The sequence below is a fragment of the Candoia aspera genome, chromosome 2, assembly GCF_035149785.1.
Source record: "Candoia aspera isolate rCanAsp1 chromosome 2, rCanAsp1.hap2, whole genome shotgun sequence".
Taxonomy (NCBI): Eukaryota; Metazoa; Chordata; class Lepidosauria; order Squamata; family Boidae; genus Candoia; species Candoia aspera.
Window position 1 is genome coordinate 263,445,548 of NC_086154.1, and position 24,114 is coordinate 263,469,661.

Below are 24,114 nucleotides of genomic sequence, written 5' to 3' on the forward strand. Positions count from 1 at the left end.
GGCCCCCCGCCACCGTGGCATCCCCTTGGGTCTCATCCCAGGTGACCATCTCACCCGGAGAATTTACGGTAGTCTCCGGGGCGGTTTTCAGACCCTCGGCTTCATCCTCCGACTCGGAGCTCGCCTCTTCTAGGATGGCTGACAGCTCCCCCCCCTGGGACGGTCGGTCGGGCCGCCTCACGGTCGAGTCCGGTTCCCCTTCTTCCATCATCACGATGTTAGGTTTGTTCATCGCTGGCACTCTCCCTCACAGGAGTAGACAACTTGTCTTTTCCTGGACAGGGGCCAGCGGAGTTAGGATCTTAGATTCTCAGCTTTATGTAATGATTGCCCTAGCCCAAATACTCAGACTCACAAGAGGCTGCTATATGAAATCTGATTTATTAAGGAACTAAAAGCAAATACAGAGAAAGCTGAGAATGAGCCAAAAGCGCGCCAAATACAAACTTAAACCCTTGGTACAAACGTATCCCGCCTCCCTCGTAACAGCCCCGCCCGGCACAGGTGCTAGCAATCGTCAGAGTTGCTAGCCTGGGAAAGTAACCTTGAGCGCAGTAGATAATGCAAATACATTCCAGAGCAAAGCCAAAACATAAGTACTCCCATCCTCCGGAGAAGGATGAAACACGCAACCTGCTAATGACATGCAAACTGTTACGATGTATCACAGACATTGAAACGGCGAACATGACACACCCTTTTTTTTTTTAGCTTTATTTTTTCTTAAGAAACCATCATGACTGGATTTCAGTGCTCCGGAAAAGGTTTAGTAAATGTGGAAGCATTATGCACTTCATTTAAGTAATAATAATATGCTGGGCGGGCGGGGAGCTGGATCAAGGTGATTAATCAGAAACAGATACTACCAGAAAGCAAAACAGCAGACAGTCCCTTCCCTGGGCAGTGATTCTGAGCCCCTTCCCCTCAAATAAGTCTTCAAAGCCTGTTCAGCAGCATTGCCCCCTCCCCACAAGATCCACCTCCTGGGTAGACGGAGGGGAGCAGCACTAGCATGGAATTCTGTCCACCCAACCGTGCCGTTCCCCTTGCTGAGCTGCTGCCATAGAACTCCATCGGTGGTAGCAGCAGCTAATAAATGCAGCGTTGTCCGAGAGCTATCACCGATTCACGTCATCTTCAGAATATTCCTAGCTCTTAGGATCTCAGCTTGCCGTTCCCCGTTCTGACATGTTGTGGGACTGCAACTTCCAGAATTCCCAGCCCCAAATGATCTGCAGAAGCACCAGGTTAGGTAAGGCGGCTTTAGAACTTTTGGGATCTGAGGCCAACTTAATAAAAAAGACATGGTGTTTAAAGGAGCCACCCTTCTGACTGTACTACAGGTATTTGTTTCTGGCTAGAATCATGGCATGGCATGCTTTGAAAATCACCGCAATTTCTTGCAACTGGCCATTCTTGCAGGATAAGGAGGGATATTCCTGAGGGTATCTGAATAGTCTTCTGTCCTCTCAGTCCCTAGATATCTGGGGAGGAGAAAATTATAAAGTAAGCAGAATTGCATTCCATCTTGCTGGCCTGGCCTTGGGAGGGTATCTCAAGCCCCTGAAAATCCCAAGTAACAGAGCATTGCCCCCGCCCAGTGAGCTCCAGGACTCTGTAACCGCTATTTGGGGAGATCCATCTGGAAGGCACGTGGCAGCACTCCCTGCGTCTGCTTGGCCAACGCAGCAGGCGGTGCGAAGGTTAGACAGGCCAGAGTGAAACAGGGCTTCTCTCCTCTCTTCCTTCCCTGCAGGAGAGAGCCTACAAGCAAACCTCCGTGGTGGAGCAGACGGCAGTTCACTTCTCTCTGTACGGGAACCTGGTCTTCAAAGATTCGGATGAGGGCCGGAGGCAGAGCATGAAGGTCGGTTCATCTGCTGGTAGGTTCCCTCATTAGCAAGCTGTGCCTAGCAGTCCCCCTCCTGCCCATTGGAGAGACCGGCCCGGGCAGGCAGTGGGTCGGCTGGGCAAACTCTTGGGGTGGGGGGGGGGGAAGCAGGGAAAGCCTGGCGATGAGGCACACAGATGGACCTTAATGTGTCTTTTTTCCTGGGTTTGTGGGGGAGGCTTGAAGCCTTTGATTGTTAAAGTGATGTCAAGCCTTTTTAAGGCTTACGCAGAAGTCTCTGCAGCTTTCCTCCCTCAAGATGAACTCAGGCTCCCCACCAGTTTTGGGCCAGGATAGGCAGAGGAGACGCCAGCAGCCAAGTAGGAACAGCCTTTCCTCGCCTCCACAAATTAGGAGGATTTGAACCTTGCTTCTGCTTTTTGGTGGCTCAGTGTGTTGTGCAAATCCAACCTAGTTGACTGACTTACGAAGCTGTGGATTGCAGAAGCCCAGGAAATGGGTTAATTTAATAATCAGGCCAAGCCATTGTATTGTTAAACTGACTGGAAACGGGGACCACTGTACTACTGTTTGTACGAGAGAGAGAGAGAAAGAGGGAGAGTATATTTATATATAATTTATATGTTTTATATAGCTGCCCATCTCACACAAGTGTCACTGAGTGGCTTACGAGGATTAAAACACAGAAAACCTGCCCCATATAACCTTGCCACCTGAGGATAAACGTAGCCCCACTCACCAAAAAGCACATCAGTCACAACCAGGCTTGTCTACCCACCTGGCCCAAAGGCCTGGGGAAACAGCCAGTCTTCCATGCCTTCAGTCTCCAGGGGGAGGCTGTTCCACAGGGCACTGCCACTGAGGAGGCACAGCTCTATGTACCAGGTAAATTGGCAAGGAAGCCCACCTCAGTCACATCTCACTTCAGACCAGAAGATGTCTTTGAAATGAGGAAATTGGTATGAGGGAGGCTGAAAGGAAAAGTCAAGATGATGAAGTGTTTTTCAGAACACTTTCAGATTGCTCAAAACCACAGTGTGTAGCACAGAGTCAGGATGTGAAAACTGCTTTCAAATCTAAGAAATCACACGTGCAGTTGAGGAACAATGCCAGAGGTACTGTTGGCGAAAAGAAGACTGTCTACAGAAGGTGCACCCCATGAGGAAACGATGGCACCAGCCAGAACAAAAGGATTACAAGCAGCCCATGACAAAGAGAGTTTGAGAGAAAATATTGTCAGTCACGTTTTGAGTAACAGGAAACCATTCTTTTAAAAACACATCAAAAGCGGAAAGGGAAATGTTTGGACAATTTGGTCCAAGAAATGAAAAAAAAACAGTGGAGAAGTTTGTGGAGAAGCATTTGATCAGCCTACTCTGCAAAAGGTGTAGGAAAACATCCTTTGGTCTCCGTTGGACTTGATCTTTGCCAAAGGACCAAGAAATGCTTATTTCTTTGGCTGAAATGACATTTTGAGGAAGGGAGTTTAAGGATCTGAGGCAAACAGAGATGCAAGAAGTTCTAGTTCTGATTGGCAAATTGGGAATAAATAATTTGCTAGATCCAGAGGGGAATAATCTGAGAATCCTTCAAACCTCAAATTATTGAGCTTTTAACAAACAAACATGTCTAAGTGAGCCCTTGTTTGGCATTCGTGCCAGAGGACTGGAAAATAGCCAGTGTAACACCAATTTCTAAAAAACTAAATTCTCAGTAAATTGAGGAAAAGGATTATGTAAGAAAACATATGAGGTACAATGAAGGATCAGTCTTGCTGAAGGAGGATCAACATGGCTTTTCAAAGATAATATTTCAAAAGCATTTGAGGGCACCAGCAATCATGTGGGTTGGATGATCTTGTAGACTTCATTCGTTGGGTACTTACAAAAGGCTTTTGACAGGCTGGCTCATCAACAAATCTGCATAAAATTTGCATTTATAAGTAGAGGGCAGGCCCATTTATAGGCAAATGATTTATCTTATGGATAAATTATCAGGAAGCAAGGAGTTCCACAATTAAGTAACCTGACTGTCCACCAAGTGCACCAAGGATCCATATTGAAAGTGGGGTTTTTCTATTTGTTCATAAGGGATTTGGAATAAGTAGGATCGTGGCTTGTTTGTTTGTTTGTTCTGATGATACCACTTAAGGAGCTTAGTGCAGTTGTGATTCAATAAACAAATACAAAGCAATGCCCAAGGGGCAAATAATGCTGACTTGGCATATACGCTGCTTGGTTTGGCAAAGACTGAACAAGAATGGGATTTTGAGATTGCAACGGTTACCTTGTTCAACTTTGCATAGGCAACACACACAAAAAACAAGCAGAGCTTTGTTTGTTCTGTCAGAACTGCCATTTTGACATCTTTGACTACACCTTGCGGACACCCCTAGCCTCATCATGTGAAACAGGCTAACTCCACAACAGAAACCGAAAATAAAAGGGTTGATGTGGTTCTTATAGGAATTTATGGTGTGACCATTCTTGGAAATCTATGCTGTACACTTCAACTTCTGTCACTTCACCTCCAAAAAGATACTGGAGAACTGGAAAATGCAGAAAAAAAGCAACTAAACTGATCAAGTGACTTCCTTATAAGGAAAGATTACAATAAATGGGTCTCCTCTGCTTTTTAAAAAGTAAGCAAAGGGGAAATTATTGAAATATAACTAATTATACATGGAATGAAGAAAGCAAGTGGGAGGTCCTCACTCTTTCATTGATGGATCGTCTGGTGAAGCTATCGAAATTTGTACAGATGGCTATAAATGTGCATGGCTTTAAAAGAAAATTAGATTAATTCATGGGCAATAACTAGTCCTGATGGCTTCATGTTACCTTTAGGAATGGAGGGAGTGTTCCTCTCAACCCCCGTTTCCAGGAACCTAAGGAGGAAATGCAGTTGCCCTCATGTCCCGTTTTGGGGTTTCCTGGTGGCATCTAGTTGCTTGTTGTGGGAGTGGGATTCTGGTCCATTTAGACCTTTGGTCTGATCCAGCAGGACTTCTCATCACTGATGATATATGGAACTGTTGCACCTGATTACTGGTCCGCCTAGCCTAATCCATTTTGGTAGCAGAATGTAGCAGCTGCCAGGTATCAGAGAGAGGACTGTCCAGTTTCACCCATCTGGGACCTTTATGAAAAGTCTTACTGGATGAGATTCTGCTGCTGCATAGCAACTGCCTCCGAACAGGGCTTTCCGACATACGGACGGCCTTCTCTTCTTTCGGTCGTTAGTCGATTCCTTTGTACAGTCAGTGTCCCCAGCCTCATCTTGTTGCCGTGATTCCCATGAGTTGTGTGAAAAAGTAATTCTTGTTTATCCTGACTCCGCCAACAACGCGTGTCATATTAAATTATTTAAGTAATTTAAACATCTTTAGAAAAGATGATGTTAGATTATGCTGAGGCTGGAATCTGTGAGCTTCTGAATTCAGAGCTTGTGCACTACTCCAATCCAGATCTTCCTGTATCTCTCTGCAGGAGAGCGCGGGATCAGAGGTAGCCTAGTTGGCCCCTCAGCCAAGCTGGTGGACAATTGGCAATGTTGGCCTTGCAGTGTAATTGGGAGGAGGTTCCTCTTCTTCCCAGCGCATTAAAGTGAAGGGGTTGGCTATTGGGAGTGGGATTTTCCCACTTACTTGGAGTATCCACAGAGGGTTGAATGGTGAAAATCCAGGAGATTCTCTCTTTGTGGATTTTGATCAAGAATGTGCAGAAACAACAACATTGTGAGATATCGCCTCCATGGGCCCTCACTTCTCCTGAAACGGGAAAGGTTGGCTGGTTCCTGTCAGGTGGGAATGAGGAAAATGGCTGAGTGGTCTGCAGCTTTTGGCATTTGGCATCTGGCCAGCACCCTGTTTCTCAACGAAACTCTTTCCGGCTAGAAAATTGGGGCTTTACTGCTGATTTCCTAGCAGGATCCTCAGCTATAATATCCACAACAGGAAGCCATCGCTATTTCTGACGATACATTATTCTGCAAGAACCTCTGAAAGCAGCCCTTCTTTGACCCCTGTCCATTCTGTCCTTACCAGTGCCTCCTGTTTCATCTCTCGTTCTGGACTTTGATGCTCTGGATGAGGAGCTTAAAGAAGCCGAAGGGGAAACAGAAGAAACAGAGGCAGAAGCAGGAGGAAAAGAGAAAGTGGATCAGCCGGTAATGCTTCGTAGCCATCTGCTGACTTGTGCTTTGGGTGTATTTATGTTTTAAAGTAGGAGATCCTCTGTCAATCCCATAGTGCAGTGTTTCTCAACTTTGACAGTTTTAAGATGCATGGACTTCAACTCCCAGAATTACCCCAGACAGCGTGCCAAGGTTGAGAACCACTGGTCTAAAGGTTTGAGTCACCAAATATGGTGGAGAATCGCTTGGCAAATCTCAGGCCTGGATGCATTTCCATGTCTTATTCACACCTTTCTTTTTATTCAGACTAAATCTGAACCTCTTTTCTGTTGGGCTGGTGCTTAGGAGGGAGTGAAAGAAGGGTTTAGAAAGGAGAATAGATGGCCTCAGCACACATCTGGTTCATTTGAGGCCCTTGTTCCCCCTAATAGCATCAGTCTTTCCTGCCTAAGTCTATACTGAGGCTGAAAATACTTGGGATGTCTACCATTTTTTAAAATACTTTTAGAAAAGATAGGGGGTGTAAGTAACAAAACACCTGCAGAAGGTTTGTGGCACACCTTATCAGCAGCTTGGATGAAACCCAAACATTTCAGTCATTCCAAGTAAGATATTGTCCATGGCATACATCTGTCCTACAGGCAGGAACCACGCTGAGACGAGGAATAAGTCTCTAGTGCTTTATTACTGCTACGTTAGACAGAAAATCCTAACAAACTGAAGAAGCGTGGGAAAAACCCAGACAGATAAACCCCCAAGAGTCAAGGTGGGTCTGTTCTGTGTCTCTTTCAATGGCTGCTCAACTCCTCGCTACTATGCAGGCATTTTCCCCCCTGGATAGGGGCCCCCGCCTGCTCGCCATCCGTGCTCATGACAACATCTGTCTGGCCTCCCTTCTCCAGGAGTTGGTCAGGAAGTAAGTGTTGTTTATACAGATGGCAGCCGCGGTGAGGAAGACGCTGACCGCGGCTCTCTAGGGGGTGAATTGGCCTCCATGAGCCTCTGTGAGCCCTGTAAACCCTGCCTCTGGCTTTTGGCTCCCAGGTCAGCTGAGGGGGCTGAGGGGTGGATTGGTAGGTCCCCCGACTTAAACCGGGGTGGACCTGGAGATGAAGGGAATTCCCCTCCCGAACGAAGCGGCGGGTGGCGGGCAGCAGAGGTTTCTGGCGGCAGCAGTGGCAGCATATCTGGATGGGTGTGAGCGGACCTCCTGTGGACCCTGAAGGACCCTGGCGGAATCCCGGTAGCCCCCTGTGCTCCCCCGGTGGCCTGGAGACAAGCGGAATCCCCCCTCCTGAATGAAGCGGTGGGCAGCTGCAGCAGAGGTCTCCAGCGGCGGCAGCGGCATACCTGGGTGGGCCTGAGTAGACCTCCTGTGGACCCTGGAGGACCCCAGTGGATCACGATAGTCCCCTGTGCTCCCCTGGTGGCCCCTGGATATCTATGGATGGGCTGGACGGCGCCCCGCAACGGCAGCCCTTGTAACAGACTGAAACCTGTTGGGGTGACGGACTTGGGGGGGAAGTGGGAAGGATTGGGGGTGAAGTGGCTCTGGGAGAAATCCCCTGGCTTTTAAGATCTTAGGGGATTCCGGCGGGGGGGAAGGGAAAGGGAGATTGGCCATTCTCGTTATATTAGGCGGCAGAGGGCTGGGGTCCCTTGGTATGAGTGTGAGTGTGCCACTCCTCCTGTGGGTGAGAGGTTTTTCAAGCTGGGATCCCGAGAACAGTTGGGGGTGTTGCTGCTGTACCAGCCTCCCTGCTGCGTAGCAACCTCCCTGCCCGAGCTGCTGAAGGCCATCTCGGGGTTGGCAGGCTTATGGTTCTGGGGGACTTTAATCTGCTGTCCCTGGGATGTGCCTCGGAGACGGCCTGGGAGTTCATGGCTACCATGGCAGCTATGGGCCTGTCCCAGATTATTCAGGACCCGACTCGAGACAGTGGTCACACCCCACAAAGACTTGGTTTTCTTGTTGGAGCAGTGGCAATGTGATCTGAAGGGAGAGTTAGATCCATCCCCATTGTCATGGTCAGACCACGCCCTGGTGACCCTGAGATTCTGTTGTGCCACCCCGCTCCGCAGGGAGGCTGGACCCATTCAATTGGTCTGCCCCCGACGACTGATGGAGCCGGTAGGGTTTCAGAGGGAGCTGGGGGTTATTCCTGAGGGCCTGCTTCACAGTCCAGTGGAGGTCCTAGCCACGGCCTGGAATAGGGCCGCGGCCGGGGCCTTGAACAGGATCGTGCCTGTGCGTCCTCTCTTGCCTCGCTCGACCCATCACTCCCCATGGTTTACGGAGGGGTTGAGGGTTTTGAAGAGGGTTAAGAGACATCTGGAGCGTCGCTGGAGGAAGACGAAGACTGAATCTGACTGAACGCAAGCTAGAGCCGCTATTAAGGCCTACCTTGTGGCGGTTAAGAGTGGTGAAAGGCCAATATTTCTCTGCCCTTATTGCATCTGCAGAATGCCGTCCGACAGCCTTGTTTAAGATCGCTCGATCTCTTCTGGGTCAGGTAGATCCAGGGACCCACCTACAAGGCCGTTCGGAAGAGTTTTCACAGCATCTGCAGGATAAAATCACTCAGATTCATTCTAAGTTGGACTCTAAGTGTGAAGCGGAGTCTGGGGAGATGCCAGGGGAATGTACTTACCCTGTTATCTGGGAACGGTTTGATCCTGTTGGGCCTGAGGAAGTGGACAGGATTCTCCGGACTGTGAATGCAACCTCATGTCAGCTTGACCCATGCCCTTCCTGGCTGATAAAATCAGCCCGGGAAGTGACTTGTGGTTGGGTCCAGGTGATGGTTAATGCATCCTTGAGGGAGGGGGTGTTTCCAGCTGCCTTTAAGGAGGCACTGGTATACCCCCTCCTCAAGAAGCCACCCTTGCACCCTATTATACTGGGCAATTTTCACCCTGTCTCCCACCTTCCCTTTTTGGGAAAGGTGGTTGAGAAAGTGGTTGCGTTGCAGCTCCAGAGAATTCTGGAGGAAACGGATTGTCTGGACCCCTTTCAGTCAGGCCTGGATGGGGAACAACAGGCTTCATCTGAAGCCTGGTGAGACAGTGCCTGTGGATTGATGGCCCCTCGGGTTCCAGGAAGTTGTCTTCTTTGGTTCTGGATGGGGTGGCACTTCCCCATTCGGAGCCAGTGCGGAACCTGGGGGTCCTCCTGGACTCACGACTCCTGCTTGAAGAGCAGGTGGCAGTCACGGCCAGGAGGGCCTTTGCACATCTCCGGGTGGTGCGTCAGCTACGCCCATTCCTGGACCGAGATGCCCTCCGAACAGTCACTCATGCCCTTGTCATCTCCCATATAGACTACTGCAATGCGCTCTACATGGGGCTACCCTTGAAAAGCATTCGGAAGCTTCAGCTGGTCCAGAATGCGGCTGCGTGGACAGTTATCGGGGCTGTAAAATCAGCCCATGTGACACCACTGTTACGCGAGCTGCATTGGGTACCAGTTTGCTTCTGGGTCCAATTCACGGTGTTGGCTATCACCTTTAAAGCCCTACATGGCATGGGACCAGGGTACCTGAGGGACCGTCTCGTCCCCATAACATCGACCCATCCCACCTGGTCAGGCAGGGAGGACATGCTACGGACCCCATCAGCAAAGGAATTTCATCTAGCGGGGTCCAGGAGGCGAGCCTTCTCTGCAGTGGCGCCCGCCCTTTGGAACATCTTCCCCCAGAGTTGAGACGGGTTTCCTCGCTCTCGGACTTCCGGAAGAAACTGAAGACCTGGTTCTGCCGCCTTGCTTGGGAGGGGGAGAGAGATAGCTCCACCTGGGGATGGCTGGCGCCATAGTACCCCTTAGTGATCCATCTCCACTTGGATTTCATGTTTGCTTTTGTGTATATTTTAATGCTAATTTTAGGTGGTTATGTTTTTAGTGTTATTTTATTGTAAACTGCCCAGAGTCCCCCATCAGGGGAGATGGGCAGTGATATAAATTTAATAAATAATAATAATAATACTTCTTGCCTAGTAGTTATCAAAAGTTTATGTGAGATTGTACCAGCCCATCCATCCGGCCTTCCCTGCCAGGAACCTAGTGTTATACAAGCCTGTGTACTTTGGGGAAAGCTAAACCTTTAAGTAGCCATACTCTTCACAAACATCAGAACAGAAGCTGTTTTATTCAGGAAAGCACAGGGAAAAATGGGGCTCTCCACTGCAACCTCCTCCCCTTACAGTCATCTTCCACAATTTGTCGGACTGGAATCTGCTGAAAACTCTGTCTCCTCGTGAGGGACTGTGCGCTGTCTCTGCAGTAGCCCCTGCCTTATGGAATATTCTCCCCCCGTCTTAAAACAGCTTCTTTTCAGTGTGGTCCCAGCTGACTGATCATGGGTGTGAGCCCTTCAAGGTAGACCAGAGTAGGAAACCAAAATCATGCATGCTAATCCTACTTTTATTACAAGGTTACAGTAACCGAATCTTACTGTTACAAGGCTGAATGCGCCTCCCCCCTCCCTCCCTTCATCTTGGTGAGAACAAGGGAGGGGCTTGTCTGAGACGCTTTCTCAGGTTACAGTTCTGGTCTGGACTCAAGTTCCTTTTACCTGACTGTTGTCTTGGCAGTGGCTCTTGCCCCTGTCCCTCAAGGCCATTCCCTCTGCCCACTGCAGTGGGCATCTCTCTTGAGTTTTACTGTGTGTTTTACTTTTTCTTTCTGTGGTCGTTTTCTGCTTCTGATGCTTTACTGATTTCATTATTTATTATTATGGGCTTTTTTTGATGTGCTTTCTTTTTGTTTGATACTTCTTTACATCGCCTTGGAGCCTTTTGGGATTGGAGGAAGTTAGAAGCGTTATTAAACTAATAGATAAGCAAGCAAATAAATAGTTTTCCTAACTCTCTCCTCTTTCAGGTTGATTAGGGATTTAGTTTTTCTGTCAGATTTAATTATTACTAAGTCTTGGAATCCTGGGTACCCCGTCCTTCTGAAAAATGGAATCCATGCCAGTTTTCAGGTCCGCAACCTTTTCTCCTGCTATAGGCTGTAGCCCAGGAAGAAAAGGAGGAAGAAGCTCATCCTCGAGGAGTGCAAGAACGAAAGCTGACCAACAAGTTTAATTTCAGTGAGAGAGCCTCCCAGACCTACAATAACCCTGTGCGGGTAGGTATTCCTGCTTCCCCGTGGGTGCCAGGCAAAGTCCCTTTCTAGGTATCCTTCCTTAGAGCATTGCCTTGCCCCGGTGGATGTTGCTTGCTCTGGGGCTGATGAAAAACAATGGATGGGCAGCTTTCGCCTTACTCACGTGTTGCATGCTGACAGAGGGTGATGCCCCTTCCACATGGGGCTTTTAGCATCCTGGACATCGATCCAACCTGGAAATTACAGTGTTTCCCTTCCCTTGGGGTTGGAGGAAAAACGCTTGCTGTACCTGACTTTTCAATTTCTCTGTAGATCTTTTGCGCAAGTTCTCTCTTTTCAATCTTGAAAAAAAGCCTCCAGGCTTCAAATTCTGTCCTCAGCCATTTGAAGCTAAACTCCAGGCCAGGCCATGAGAGGCTGGATGGTGTGGGCACAGTTTTAAGCTATTCAGCTGTCTTCCTCTGTAATGGAGCTCTTTGTCATGCTGTTCCCAAGAGCTTTACCCCGTCCAGGAGATTCACTCCCCTAAAGCTCTGAAGCTGCACGTGTGATGTTTAATAACAACCCTGCTTTTACGCAGCATCGGTATTTTGAGTTTGCTATGTCTGAATGCTGAAGGTTCATTTGGTTATACTCCCGCAGGAGTGCTGCAGGAAAGGTCTAGTGTGCAAAGGAAGGGGTGGCTGCAACATTGAAAGGGGTCACATCACCCCCTGCGGAGTCTGAAAGGGGCCTCGAGGGATCACTCAGCACCCCATCACTAAATGGCCAATGCCCAGTAGTCCAGAGCAGGGGGCCAGTGCCTTTGCCGTAATGGCTTTCATTTCTAACTGAGCCTGACTGTAGGAATAGGGTAGGCATTATAAGTGCACATATGCAGTGCACATATGCAATCAAATCTATTATCCAGAAGTTGACCCTACTGGATTCAATGGTACACTTACACCTGTCACCTTTAGTGCATGCTAATGTCAGTAATCGCAGTGTATTTCAGGAAATAGAATAAGAGTAATAATAATAATAGTAGTAGTAGTAATAATAATAATAATAATTCATAATAAAAGTACCAGTGACATCAAGACAGTTTACTCTGACATAGAATAAATGCCACCGTTTCACAGAGGGCAACCTCCTTCCCTGCGTCTCAGCTTTGCTGTCCCTTCTTGTTAGTTGTCACGCGGCTGGCTGTCAGTCCTGCCTGGAGAGCTGTTCTCAAGTCAGCAGAGGACAGAAAAGGGTTGACTTTTGAGAAGCAAGACTTAAGCTAAGGCTGGGCCGCTTGCCCCGAGGCATTCTCTGGCTCTGCTTTCAAAACCAGGGCAAGTGTTTTTAGTTGCTCAGAGATGAAGAAGAAGAAGAAGAAGAGGGTGGGTAAACGTTTTTCCCCAGAGTCTTTGCAGGTTGCTAGGCAAGGGTCTTTCATGGACGTACCCTCTCTGCATTAAATAAATAAAGATCCTTGGCTTCGCATCCTCCTCCTCCTCCTCTGTTGCTATTGTATTCTTGTTTTGGTTGTTGTGAGCCACCCAGAGATGTTGGGAATCAGGCAGCATACAAATTTGATTAACACAAATTCTAAAAACTGGTTCTTTGCTTGGACTTGGGGCCCCAAGTGTGTGCAGGGACCCCTTTTCTTGATTGTATTCTATAGTGATTATGGGATATGTTTTATCAGCTGCTATGTATTTTAATTTTTGTATTCTTGCAATTGTTTTGAATTTATTTTAATTTTGTTTGCTGCCCAGACTGACGTGTTGAGATGGGTGGCCATACAAGTGGAATGGATGAAAGAATGAAGATTAATAAATAAATGCAGCTCTTAGGTTGCGTTCTCTGTCTGTTTGGAGGATTGACTTCCTGAGACATCAGGTGGTGAAGTAAACATTTAGCTCAGTTTGAATTAGGACAGTAACCACCTCTCTAGAGAGATTGTCTCAGATATTTCACTAATAGCTGTAGAATAATGTTCATGGCTCTGGGGTACAGAAGCAATAAAACTGACTAAGCAGAGACTGACCTCTGTCAAAATCAGGAATTCGTTCCTTTCCAGAATCTATCAAGTTGCTCTCCGTTCCCTTGGAACCCTGTGAATCCAAAGCTACTGGTCTGCACTCACGGTCACAAGTAGATTGGTCACCGACGCAATACCCTCAAGTCCTCCTGTCCTTAGGGAAATCATTCCAAATCCAAGAGGCAACATCTTTAGCAGGCCCAGGAATGTTTACAAAAGGGTTAGATGCTTTCATGTTTCCAGGAACTCTTCTCCTCATCTGCAGTGCTCCAGAAAGAGGAGTTGTGGCCATCCCAGGGACCCAACTGATTTATCTGTGCAGTGTTTGAACTCTGGGATGGAATTCTTGACAAACTCCTTTCTTTCAGGACAGGGCCTGCCAGATGGAGCCCCCACCCAGAGCAACGTTCTCGGACACTGCCAACCAGGTAATCATCCTTTTCTTCATTGTGTGTCTGCCAGGGCACCTGTGCATACAATCCAGCTTCTGCCAGCGTGGTGCCCTCCTTATCTCTTGGGCCGTAACTCCCCAGCTTGGCAGTTGGGCTCCTGTGAAGCGTTTTACAGCTTGTAGTCCAGTTCATCTGGCAGGTGCAGCAAAACAAGGGGTTCTTGCCTCGCTGTGGATTCCTTGAAGGGCTGATATGTCCAGAGCAGCATTCATAGCCTTGTCCCTATGAGCTGCTAAGTCTCTGGCAATACTGTCTTATCTCCGTCTGACTGAATCCAATGGTGGTTATTCCCCAGTGAGTGAGTATAAGCCTGTAGCCTTCATTACCTAGTCATATGATGCTCCTCATCTTTCAAATAAAATCATTTTGAAACCAGGAGAACGGGGTAGATGCCAAAATGACCACCTCTCTGGTCTTGTGAATGAAAAGGCTTCTGCTGAAGACACCATAACTACCGTATGTTGATTTAAGTCACCACTACACCCCAATGAACACTCCCTTTAATCTCTTTCTTGGAAACAAGGCAACTGAACCTCGGGATGGTGCCAGAGGTAGTTTTAAGCATAAGCTAAGCAAGCTACACAGTCTGGAGGGGGCTCTCAGAATTTCTGAATTGTTCTCATTTGTTACGGTTTTATTTTAATTTCATATATATGAAAGTCTCCACAAATTAAGCCCTCCTGTATGCCTCACATGTCCCTCATTAATTCCTTAAGATATGCTTTGTTTCTGCATGCATTCACACTTCTGTTGCGCAGTTCAGCCGTTACACAGCCTTCTGCTCTGTTAACACTTGCTAGATAGCGTCTCTACAGCTTCCCATAGCTTAAGGCCTCACTCTGTCTAAATCCAGCCCTGGTTGGTGTTCAACCAGTTAAGATTTTTGTGGTGGCCTAGGAATTGATCTATTCTCCTTTGCAGTCTCTCTGACAGCTGTTCCTACAGTATTTCTGCTGCTTTATATATCGGTGCGCAGTCCCACCGAAGGGAAAATGCGGATTCGTGTGGCAAGAGAGAGGGTTGCGTCTTTTTTTATTCCAGTTTTCTTGCGTTCGTAATCAGCATGAAGAAACGAATTCAAACAAATGCGTTTATTCAAAGTAACTCAGGACGATCTCGTCTGGGCTATCTGTGGGAAAGTTACAGCTTGCATGACTTAGAAATCTGTTAAGTTTGTCTGAATGTTCCTAAGCTTTGAGACGCTAGGAAAAACTGTGTTTCGTTTTGTAACACCCATGGGTATGAAGTTATTTACATTATTCATTTACGTTATTTATTTTTCAAATTTATATAGCCACCCATCTCACAAACAAGCGACTCTGGGCGGCTATATAAATAAGTTGTATTTAAACATTATTGTTTCTTCTTTTTTTCCTGGCAGGATCTTAGCTTTTCCTCACGGTCCTTAGTTGTAGGCCCTTCAGGAATTTTCTTATGCAACAGTTGCAGCCTTTCTCAACTTTTTAACCCTGGAGGAACCCTCGAAATATTTTCCAGGCCTCGGGGAACCCCTGCATATTCAGGCTCAAATTTGGGCCAGAAGTTACAAGCTTACTATATTCATTTCACATGTAGGCCTGTACATAGGCATTAAGAGGGTTCTTAAACTAAAAATAAAGAATGAAACTTCCCTCTTTTTAATGTGAAGTTGCCTGAATTTGAAATAATTTTTTAAATGAATCGTGATCTCCCAGGGAACCCCTAAGGACCTCTCGCGGAACCTGAGGGTGCCACGGAACCCTGGTTGAGAAACCCTGGTACGGGGTCTCGAGCTTTGCCCCAGATCCTGCCATTCTATCTTCTTTGCCTTTTCCTTCCTCCCTTCCCCAGACCCACTTCCTTGCTTGCTCCAGCTCTCTCTTGCGTGGGCACCTCAAGCTGGACTTCTCCCTATCCTTCATCCCGTTCCAGCTCGATTCCTGGTGGGACTCACATTTTGCAAACCTTTACACTCAGGTATAGTTGGACAACAGTAATTGGCACTTCGCTTGTTTTTTCTTGAATCCTATTTTCCGTGGGCTCTTGGGTCTTTTCTTGGAGGTTTGCGAAAGAAGGTTGGATAGGGACTAGATTGGTGTTTTTCAAACTCGGCAACTTTAAGGTGTGTGGACTTTAATTCCCAGAATTCCCCAGCCAGCGCATCCAATTCTGGGAGCTGAAATCCACACATCTTAAAGTTGCCAAGTTTGGAACCCACTGGACTAGATGATCCAAGAAGAGCATCTTCCAGCTCTGATTTCGTGAGGCTGCAACTCAGGTGACTTGCTCTTTATCTCTCCTAGTGGAAGATCTACGATGCTTATGTGGAAGAACTCCAAAAGCTGGAAAAGTCAAAGGAGAAAGAAAAACAAAAAGCCCCAGTGGCCAAGAAAGAAGACAAGATGATGGGAAGGAAACTGACTTCTCTAGAATCCCAGGTGCTGTTCCCTAATTCTGTACTGTGTTTTGTGCCCTTTCAGTTCCAGCCCCTACTGAGCCATCCCTACCTCTTATGAGTGAACTAAGCTGCTTTCTCTTGAGGTCACTGGGGCTCTAGTATTTATAGGTATTTTAAATACTAGAAACCTATAAATAAATACTAGATATCTATAAATATCTAGTATTTATAGACATACAGTATATTTTTTTGTATTTATAGATATTTTATAGATCAAACCCCAGAAAGCTGCTGGAAAGGTTTTATGTGACCAGCCCAGTCACTCAGTTCCATATGCTGTGATTTGTGACCGTTTGATGCGTGAGCGGAAGCATGCACACTGAAAGCTAAAAAAGGCCAAGATCCAAGATGCAGCTGTGGTTGTTGAGCTCGTGGCTCCAAGTGCTTTGAATACACAGCTCTGGACAGCAGCCCTGGACTCCATCCTAGGCGCATGTTCCACCGCGCTCAAGAAGTTAGTTATCTCAAGCTAGGGGCAGCTGTCTGAGCTGCCTTTCAGCCAGATGCCCCGTGAGATGCATTAGAATATAGTCCTCATCATCTACAGTGGCATAGTTCAACTTACCAGATGAACGCTGGGTCAGGGAAGGATGCAGAACTCTTCTTCCCTCTGGGCGCTGGCTTTGTTGGATACATCATCGCCCTCCATCCTACTTTCCATCTCTCTTCTGCTACTGTTATGTACACTAAAGCAGGGGTGCCCAACCCCCAGGCCACGGGCGCGTCAGGAACCAGGCCGCACAGCAGGAGGCGGGCGGTGGGCGAGCGAGTGGATTTACAGCCTGAGTGTTTACAGCTGCTCCCCATCGCTCGCGTCACCACCTGAGCTCCGCCTCCTGTCAGAGAAGGCAAGCCCGTCGGCTGCTATCTCCAAACGGCGCAAAGCAAAAAGAATAAAAGGTCGGGAAAAAGAGGAAGCGCTCGAATCATCCCGAAACCATCCCCCCACCCCTGGTCCGTGGAAAAATTGTCTTCCACGAAACCGGTCCCTGGTGCCAAAAAGGTTGGGAACCACTGCATTAAAGGGTTAGGGAGAGGCCCCTTGCTGATTGCCGACAGCACTGGCTCTGAAAAGGTCTGTGCCATTCCGTAGACAGACAGATAATATCAATTCATGCCTGTCGCTCATCTCTTTCTCCCCCTGTTTTTCCTGCCTTTTACCCTGCTTTGCCCGTTAACTGTTTTGGTGTTTGCTGATGTTTAATAAATGGACATCAAGCTCAATTTTTGGCTGGCTGAACTGAGTGCCATGTGGGCTTGCTCTGATCTGGATCTAGGGGCTGAGTAGAAGCAGGTGTACTGGGTGCAGGCAAAGCTGGAAATGGCCACAGCCGTTCCCCGGCATGCCACCCTAAGGCATATTATGTTTAACCATGAGGCACTAAGTGGACAAATACACGGTCTCTCTTAGCCAAGGCCACACTGCCGTTTCTGCCTCTGCGGCCATAGTGTTATCCTTCAGAGATGCCACCTCCTCCCTGCACAGTCCCTGCCTCCTTCCTCTTCTCTACTGTCTACAACCGTGTTTTTCCTGGAGCAGCTGCAGACATCTTCCGCATTCCGTCGTCTTTGCCGGATGAAGCTGCCCGCACCTCAACTGCCCCGCCGGTTTTCCCCCTTGGAAAAGTGCTTGTTTTATGTGGGAGAGGCTTCAACAGTAGCGTTTCTATGGATTGTGGGTGAGATTGCAAAAAGCTACGCTTCCAAAGGGTCACCGTTGTTTTCACCTCTCCTGCGCCCAGCGATGCCAACATGATATATCCAAATTGAGGTACATTGGCTGATTTCATGTCTAAGTCAGGGCTTGTTTGTTTGTTTGTTTTTGTATTGTGCAGTGTACAGACTCAGCCAGTTGTGGCTTATTCAACATACTATGAATAAGCCCAGCGTGGCCTAGTTCAGGGTGAAAATCCAGCAGTTACGTGGTTGCTAGGCATGAAACAGTATTGCCTGTTATTAAGGAATTTATGCAAAGCTGAAACTAAGATTTGCCTTTCCTCTTTAGTGCACTGCCCAGTCCGGCTCTGCTAAGGCTTTAAATAGACCCACACCTGTTGTACTTCCACCCACCAGAAGATTTTGATTTGCTCTGACAAAGAGCTTTGTAGCCCAGAGGCAGTGTGATTTCTGTCAGTGAAGCGGTGTGTGTGGCTTTGAAGGCTCTCCGTGTTTCTTATCTTCGCTTCTTGCGAACGCTTCTGGGCAGGGGCTCATCGAGCTGGTTTGCTTTGTTTTAGAAGCCCTGGGGGACTCACTTGCTTTGGAAAACAACTTCAAGAGGGGCCTTGGTTGGAATCACTTCAGAGATTGCACGGGCCCGCCAGTCTCCCGCACTTATCTCTTGGTGTGCAGCCCCCTGGCTTCTCCACTGTGACAAAAAACTGAATGAAGTCTGTTGGAGAAAAACAGATTGGTTTGCTTTTAATCTTGGTAAAAGGCTGGATTTACCCATCACTCTAAGTCATGATTTGTTAACCAGGGTATGTTGAATAAAATTAGCACAACAGTTAGCTGAATTTATGTGGGATACTAAATGCAAGGAAATCCCGTTAAGGCTGCACATGTGAGAAGCAGGAACCCAGTTGGTGGGAGGGGGAAAAGGGTCGATTTAAGCACATTAATTGATTTTGGAAAAGAAAATGGATGGAAGGGAAAAAGGATCTGACTGCTGATTTAATTACACTGACAGAGCAGTGGCTAATGATGGATTAGTCCCCAAGCCCACGCTCAGCTCATTTTCTCCACATTGCTGGGGACAGAAGCAACTCCCTGTATTGATGTGAAGCCTGAAACTTTGCCGCTGAATTATAAGCATCTATAAATGGGCCTCTGTGGCCCATTTAGTCCCTACTGGGAAGTGGGCCTCCATGAAACTGATTGAGGTAAATCTTCTTGCCCATGAGGACTGGGCACTTGTGATATTATCACTGGCTCAGAAGGATGAGTCTGCCAGAAATAGATCATTAGGAGGAAATAGAAATTGTTGCAGAGGACTCCATTAGTACTTTCTCTGCGCGCTTCATTAATTCCCACAGCAAGCCTGTAATTGGCACATTGGCAGTTGTTTTGTGCTGCTAATTCTGTGGAAGCCACAGAAGGGTGAGGGTCAGGGTGGCATGGCTTAGGAGCTTCTTCCTCTGCCTGAAAATACAGAATTCCAGGTGGGAAGCCTTGCGGGTGAAAATCACACACACACACAAACACACACACACCAGTGATTAAATCTGGTAAGTCTGGAAGAAAATAAGTTGGTTGGTTGGTTTCAGCTTTACATCTCAACAGGCTAGGGGTCAATTTCTTCTAGCTAAAAAAAGGGGGTGGGGGGGCAGGTTCCCTTAGTGCCCTGTTTAAAAAAAGCCCGGCTTTTCACCCTTCCAGTGGTGAAGTTGTTAAAAAGGGGGCTGTGGGCAGCCCAACCAGCAACTGGAGGGGAGGGGCGTTCCTGCCCCAGCTTACCGTGGCCGAGGGGAGGGGAAAGTTTTGCCTGCCACGGGGTGAGGCACAGCGGCCAAAGCAGCCAGCCCTGACTAAGCTGGCACAAGTTGGAAAATACCCCTTGTGCTGTGTAGTAGGACCAGAAGGGGATGGTTGCCTTCCTGGGGGGCTGGTAGAGGAGGACATCCTGCATCCCTCCCCTCCAGAAATGGTCAGGAGCCCATAGGCTGGTGCTGGGGCAAGCTGGTTATGTGGATCAGCCCCCAATGACAGCAGCTGTCAGTAGCTGAGTCTTGCTTAGTTGCAGCCTCCCTCTGACAACGTTTGATCACAGAACCTCGTGCTTCGCGGAAGTCCAGGCTCGTCCGAGGATCCTCCTTGCTCAGGCTTTTTTATCTTAGTAGCTGAGTGGCCTGTAACTGGGTAAAGAAAAGACACCCAGCAACAGTTAGGTAAAAATTGCACTTATAGGCTTACAAATAGCTAAAGATCATAATGCCTTCATTTAAGAAAACAGTATTTAAAAAGAAAATGTTTGTTAAAAATAGCATTACAGGCTTTGTTGTGGAATAATGACTCTGCACCCGTGAGTAGGGAAGCCTAAGAATTAATTCAGCAGCGATGGTTGGACCAGCCCTGCAGAGCGGATACCATTACTGGGATAGTTACGATTCTTGTAAGCCTGCAGAGCACAATGAGTCCATTGCTCACTGCTTTTAATGTATACTTTTGCCTGATAATGATCAAATTTTACATGTTTTGCACATACAAAGGCCCTTTGTACCCTATATGAGAGTGTTTCTCAACCTTGGCAACTTTAAGATGTGTGGACTTCAACTCCCACGCTGGCTGGGAATTCTGGGAGTTGAAGTCCATGCATCTTAAAGTTGCCAAGGTTGAGAAACACTGTGTCATGCGCTGCCTACCTCTGAATAACGTTCAGACACTGGGTTGCAAAGCAGGCTCTGGTTTATTTCAGGATAGGTACAACGTTGTTAGAAAAAAGCTGAGAGTGACAGGAGCGCGCCGGTGCGGGGTTTAAATACCCCGCGCCGGTCAGCGCCCCCTCGCTCTTGATCACGTCACCCCCCTTTGTCCCATGTGTTGCCCTGCCATTGGTTGAGGGTTTCCAGGATCGCCCATCCTCCGGTTTTCAATCTTCTGCTGATTGCTTTCAGCTGGGCGATCCCCGTTGCAACTGCCGCTGATGGCTTGGGTGGCTCCGTGATCCGTTTATCTATTGTCTATTAGCCGTTAGTCGTTGTGGGTTGATGGCTACTTAACTTGTCCCCCTTCACCTATTTCCTTGTCATTGTCATGAGTGCCATTGCGCTGATGACTTTAGCTCAACGGCACTCATGACATACTGCCCCCTTTCCGAATAGTGTTCTCCCCCGGGTTTCTGGGTTTTCCCCTTAGAGCTGTCAAAACGCCACATTTTTTTTTTTTTTTTTTTTTTTTTTTTTTTTTTTCAAAAGTTCCCGCCGGAGTAGTTGTCGCCCCTCCCTTTGCTCTTCCCTCTACCACGTGCCTTCCCAGGGTGTGTCCATGGTGCGCATGCTCGGGTTCTGACCTGGCGTGCGCATGCTCCAACCACACCCTGTTTGTTTGGCTCAGTTCGGCGAGGCGAGAGGCGTGGCTGGTCGGGTGCTGCTCAGCTCCAGGTAGGGCCCTTTTTTGCTTATTTGGAGTGCGTCGCCTTTGTTGTGTCTCCTGGGCGTTGCCCCCAGGTTGCCCTGTTGACTTGCTTGCCACTCCCCCGCGGCCAGGGGGCGGGGGGAGGGTGCTGGCGATCGTTTGTCACCACCCCGTGGGCCCGGGGCGGGGGGAGTGAGTCCCGGGGGGGGGAAGGTCCACCCAAGTCGCGGGCTTGGGGGGGGCCCTTTCCCTTGGGGCACGGGAGGCGGGGGGAGGCCTGCGGGGGGGGGGGTTGGTTTTGCTGACCTTGATTGCGGTTTGTCGGGGTATGCCCGGTGGAATGCTCTGGTCAGGTCAGGCGCTTTAACGTTGTGCGCCGCCACCCATTCCGGGTGGGGGAAGTGTTTCCACCTGACCAGATAGTGTAGGGTTCCTCGTTGCTTGCGTGAGTCGAGGATGTCCCTTATCTCGAAGTGGTGTTGCCCGTCGATCATAAGCGGTGCGGGCTGAGGCGTGCTTGGGTGCCATCGGGAGGTGGTTGCCGGTTTTAGGAGGCTGGTGTGGAACACCGGGTGGAGCCTCCGGAGGTTGTGTGGCAGGTCCAGGCGTATTGCTACCGGGTTCACTATTTGCGTGACTCGGAACGGCCCGATGTACTTAGGCCCCAGTTTTTTCGAGGGTTGGGTTGACTTTAGGAACTTGGTGGAGAGATAGGCCATGTCCCCCGCCTGGAACGTCGGTTGTTGGCGCCGGTGCTTGTCGGCCTGCTCTTTGTAAGCAGCCTGTGCCTCCTTCAGCGCCGCCGTGATTACCGGCCATGCTTCCGCGATCTTCCGTCCCCAGTCGCTGGCGTCCACCTGGGGTTCCGGGGGTTGAGGTAGCTCCGGTATGGGGACGAAGTCGCGCCCCGAGACTACTTCGAACGGGGTTTTTCCCGTGCTCGTGTGGACGGCGTTGTTGTATGCGACTTCGGCGAACGGGAGCAGTTCAGCCCAGTCGTCCTGGTGGTAGTTCGTATAGGATCGTATAAATTGCTCTAAGGTGGCATTAAGAACCTCAGTGGCTCCGTCCGTCTGCGGATGCCAAGCCGTAGACAGGGCCTGTTGGGTCCCCGTCAGCTTCAAGAAGGCCCGCCAGAATTTGGAGGTGAACTGTGTGCCCCTGTCGGTCACCACACGTGCGGGACATCCGTGTAGCCTGTACACGTGGATGAGGAAGAGTTTGGCTAGTTGTTGTGAGGATGGGACTGACGTGCAGGGGATGAAGTGGGCCTGCTTTGAGAAGTAGTCCTTCACCACCCAAATGGCCGTTTTCTTCTGGCTGGGTGGGAGGTCCACTATAAAATCCATAGAGATTTCCTCCCATGGGCGGGAGGGTTCTGCCACCCGTTGCAATAGCCCCGCGGGTTTGCCTGGTGCCCGTTTGGCCCTAGCGCACGTTGGGCAGGACGCCACGTAGGTTTTTACGTCTCGCCTGAGCGCGGGCCACCAGAATTGCCGCCGTGTTAGGTGTAGGGTCTTGAGGAACCCAAAGTGTCCCGCTTGCTTGGCGTCGTGTGACCTATGCAAGATCGCCTGGCGTTGCGAGTCCGGGACGTAGATTCTGCCTTCCCCCCATGCTAGGTCTTGCGCCATCGTTACCTTGTCGGGGTTTGCCAGGAACCAGGGGTCGGTTTTGAGGGCGGCGGCGAGGTCCGTGCGCATTCCCCCTGGTAGTTGCGGTTGCCTTCTTTCCGTCGCCGGTTGTCCCGCCGTCGGCTGCGCCGTAGCGTCGAGCTGCCTCCGTGCGCCGCTTCGGGTGGTCACGGCCATCCCCAGTTGCGAGGCGGATAGGACCGTCCCAATGGTGTCTGGGGCGGGCTCTTCGTCTTGGGGCAGCCGGGAGAGGGCGTCGGCCAGGAAGTTCTTCTTGCCCGGCATGAACTTCAACTGGAAATCAAAGCGGCTGAAGAATTGTGCCCATCGGACCTGTTTTGGGCTAAGGCGTCTAGGCGTTCGTAGGGCCTCGAGGTTCCGGTGGTCCGTCCAGACCTCGAATGGTTGGGTGGCTCCCTCGAGTAGGTGACGCCATGTTTCTAGTGCCGATTTCACCGCAAAGGCTTCTTTCTCCCAGACGTGCCATCGCCTCTCTGTCTCGGAGAACTTCCTTGACAGGTAGGCGCATGGTTTCAGGAGCCCCGTGGAGTCTTTTTGTAGCAGGATGGCTCCCAGGGAGAAGTCTGAGGCGTCGGCTTGGACCACGAACGGCCGTTCTGGGTCCGGGTGCGCGAGGATTGGCTCCGTCGTGAACAGCGCTTTCAGCTTGTCGAATGCGGTCTGGCACGCGGGAGTCCAATTCAGCACTGTGCCTGGGTTTTTGGCGCGTCTGGTGTCCCCCACCCCTTTGGTTTTGAGGAGGTCCGTTAAGGGTAGGGCTATCTCAGCGAACCCCCGGGCGAAGGACCTGTAGAAATTCGCGAATCCCAGGAAGCTCTGTAGTTGCCGTCTGTTGCGGGGCCGCTCCCAGTTTAGTACCGCTTCGACTTTTGCGGGGTCCATTTCGATGCCGTCCCCGGAGATTCGATACCCCAAATAGTCCAGGCGCTCTTTGTGAAACTCGCACTTTGTGGGCTTTGCATAGAGCTGCGCCCTTCTGAGCTTGTCGAGGACTTGCCTGACTAAGGTTACGTGTTCCTCGTATGTTTTTGTGTAAATAAGGACGTCGTCGATGTAGACCAGGACCCCTTTAAACAGATGTTCATGCAGTACCTCATTGATGAGCTGCATGAACACCCCAGGGGCCCCCGCGAGTCCGAAGGGCAGTACCTTGTACTGGAAAGCGCCTAGGGGGCAGTTGAACGCCGTCTTCCATTCGTCCCCCTCCCTGATTCGGATGCGATAGTACGCCTCGCGCAGGTCCAATTTGGAAAAGACTTTGCCCGTGGACAGGTGGGCGAGCATGTCCTTCACCAGGGGTAAGGGGTATTTGTTGGACAGGGAAGCCGCGTTTAGGCCCCGGTAGTCGGTACAGAGCCGTAGGGTCCCGTCTTTCTTCTCCCGGAATAAGACG

At 49.3% G+C, this 24,114-nt stretch overlaps 1 protein-coding gene across 1 annotated transcript in view; it reads left to right on the plus strand.

Moving 5' to 3' along the window:
- Window positions 1–24,114, plus strand: part of DNAI1 (dynein axonemal intermediate chain 1) — a 162,753-nt gene that overhangs the window by 20,983 nt on the left and 117,656 nt on the right. Inside the window, exons 5-10 of the mRNA XM_063293190.1 lie at window positions 1,757–1,883; window positions 5,898–6,019; window positions 7,212–7,490; window positions 10,995–11,114; window positions 13,473–13,532; window positions 15,839–15,973. Of these exons, the coding sequence (XP_063149260.1) occupies window positions 1,757–1,883; window positions 5,898–6,019; window positions 7,212–7,490; window positions 10,995–11,114; window positions 13,473–13,532; window positions 15,839–15,973 (843 nt within the window). The remainder of the gene's footprint in view (window positions 1–1,756; window positions 1,884–5,897; window positions 6,020–7,211; window positions 7,491–10,994; window positions 11,115–13,472; window positions 13,533–15,838; window positions 15,974–24,114) is intronic.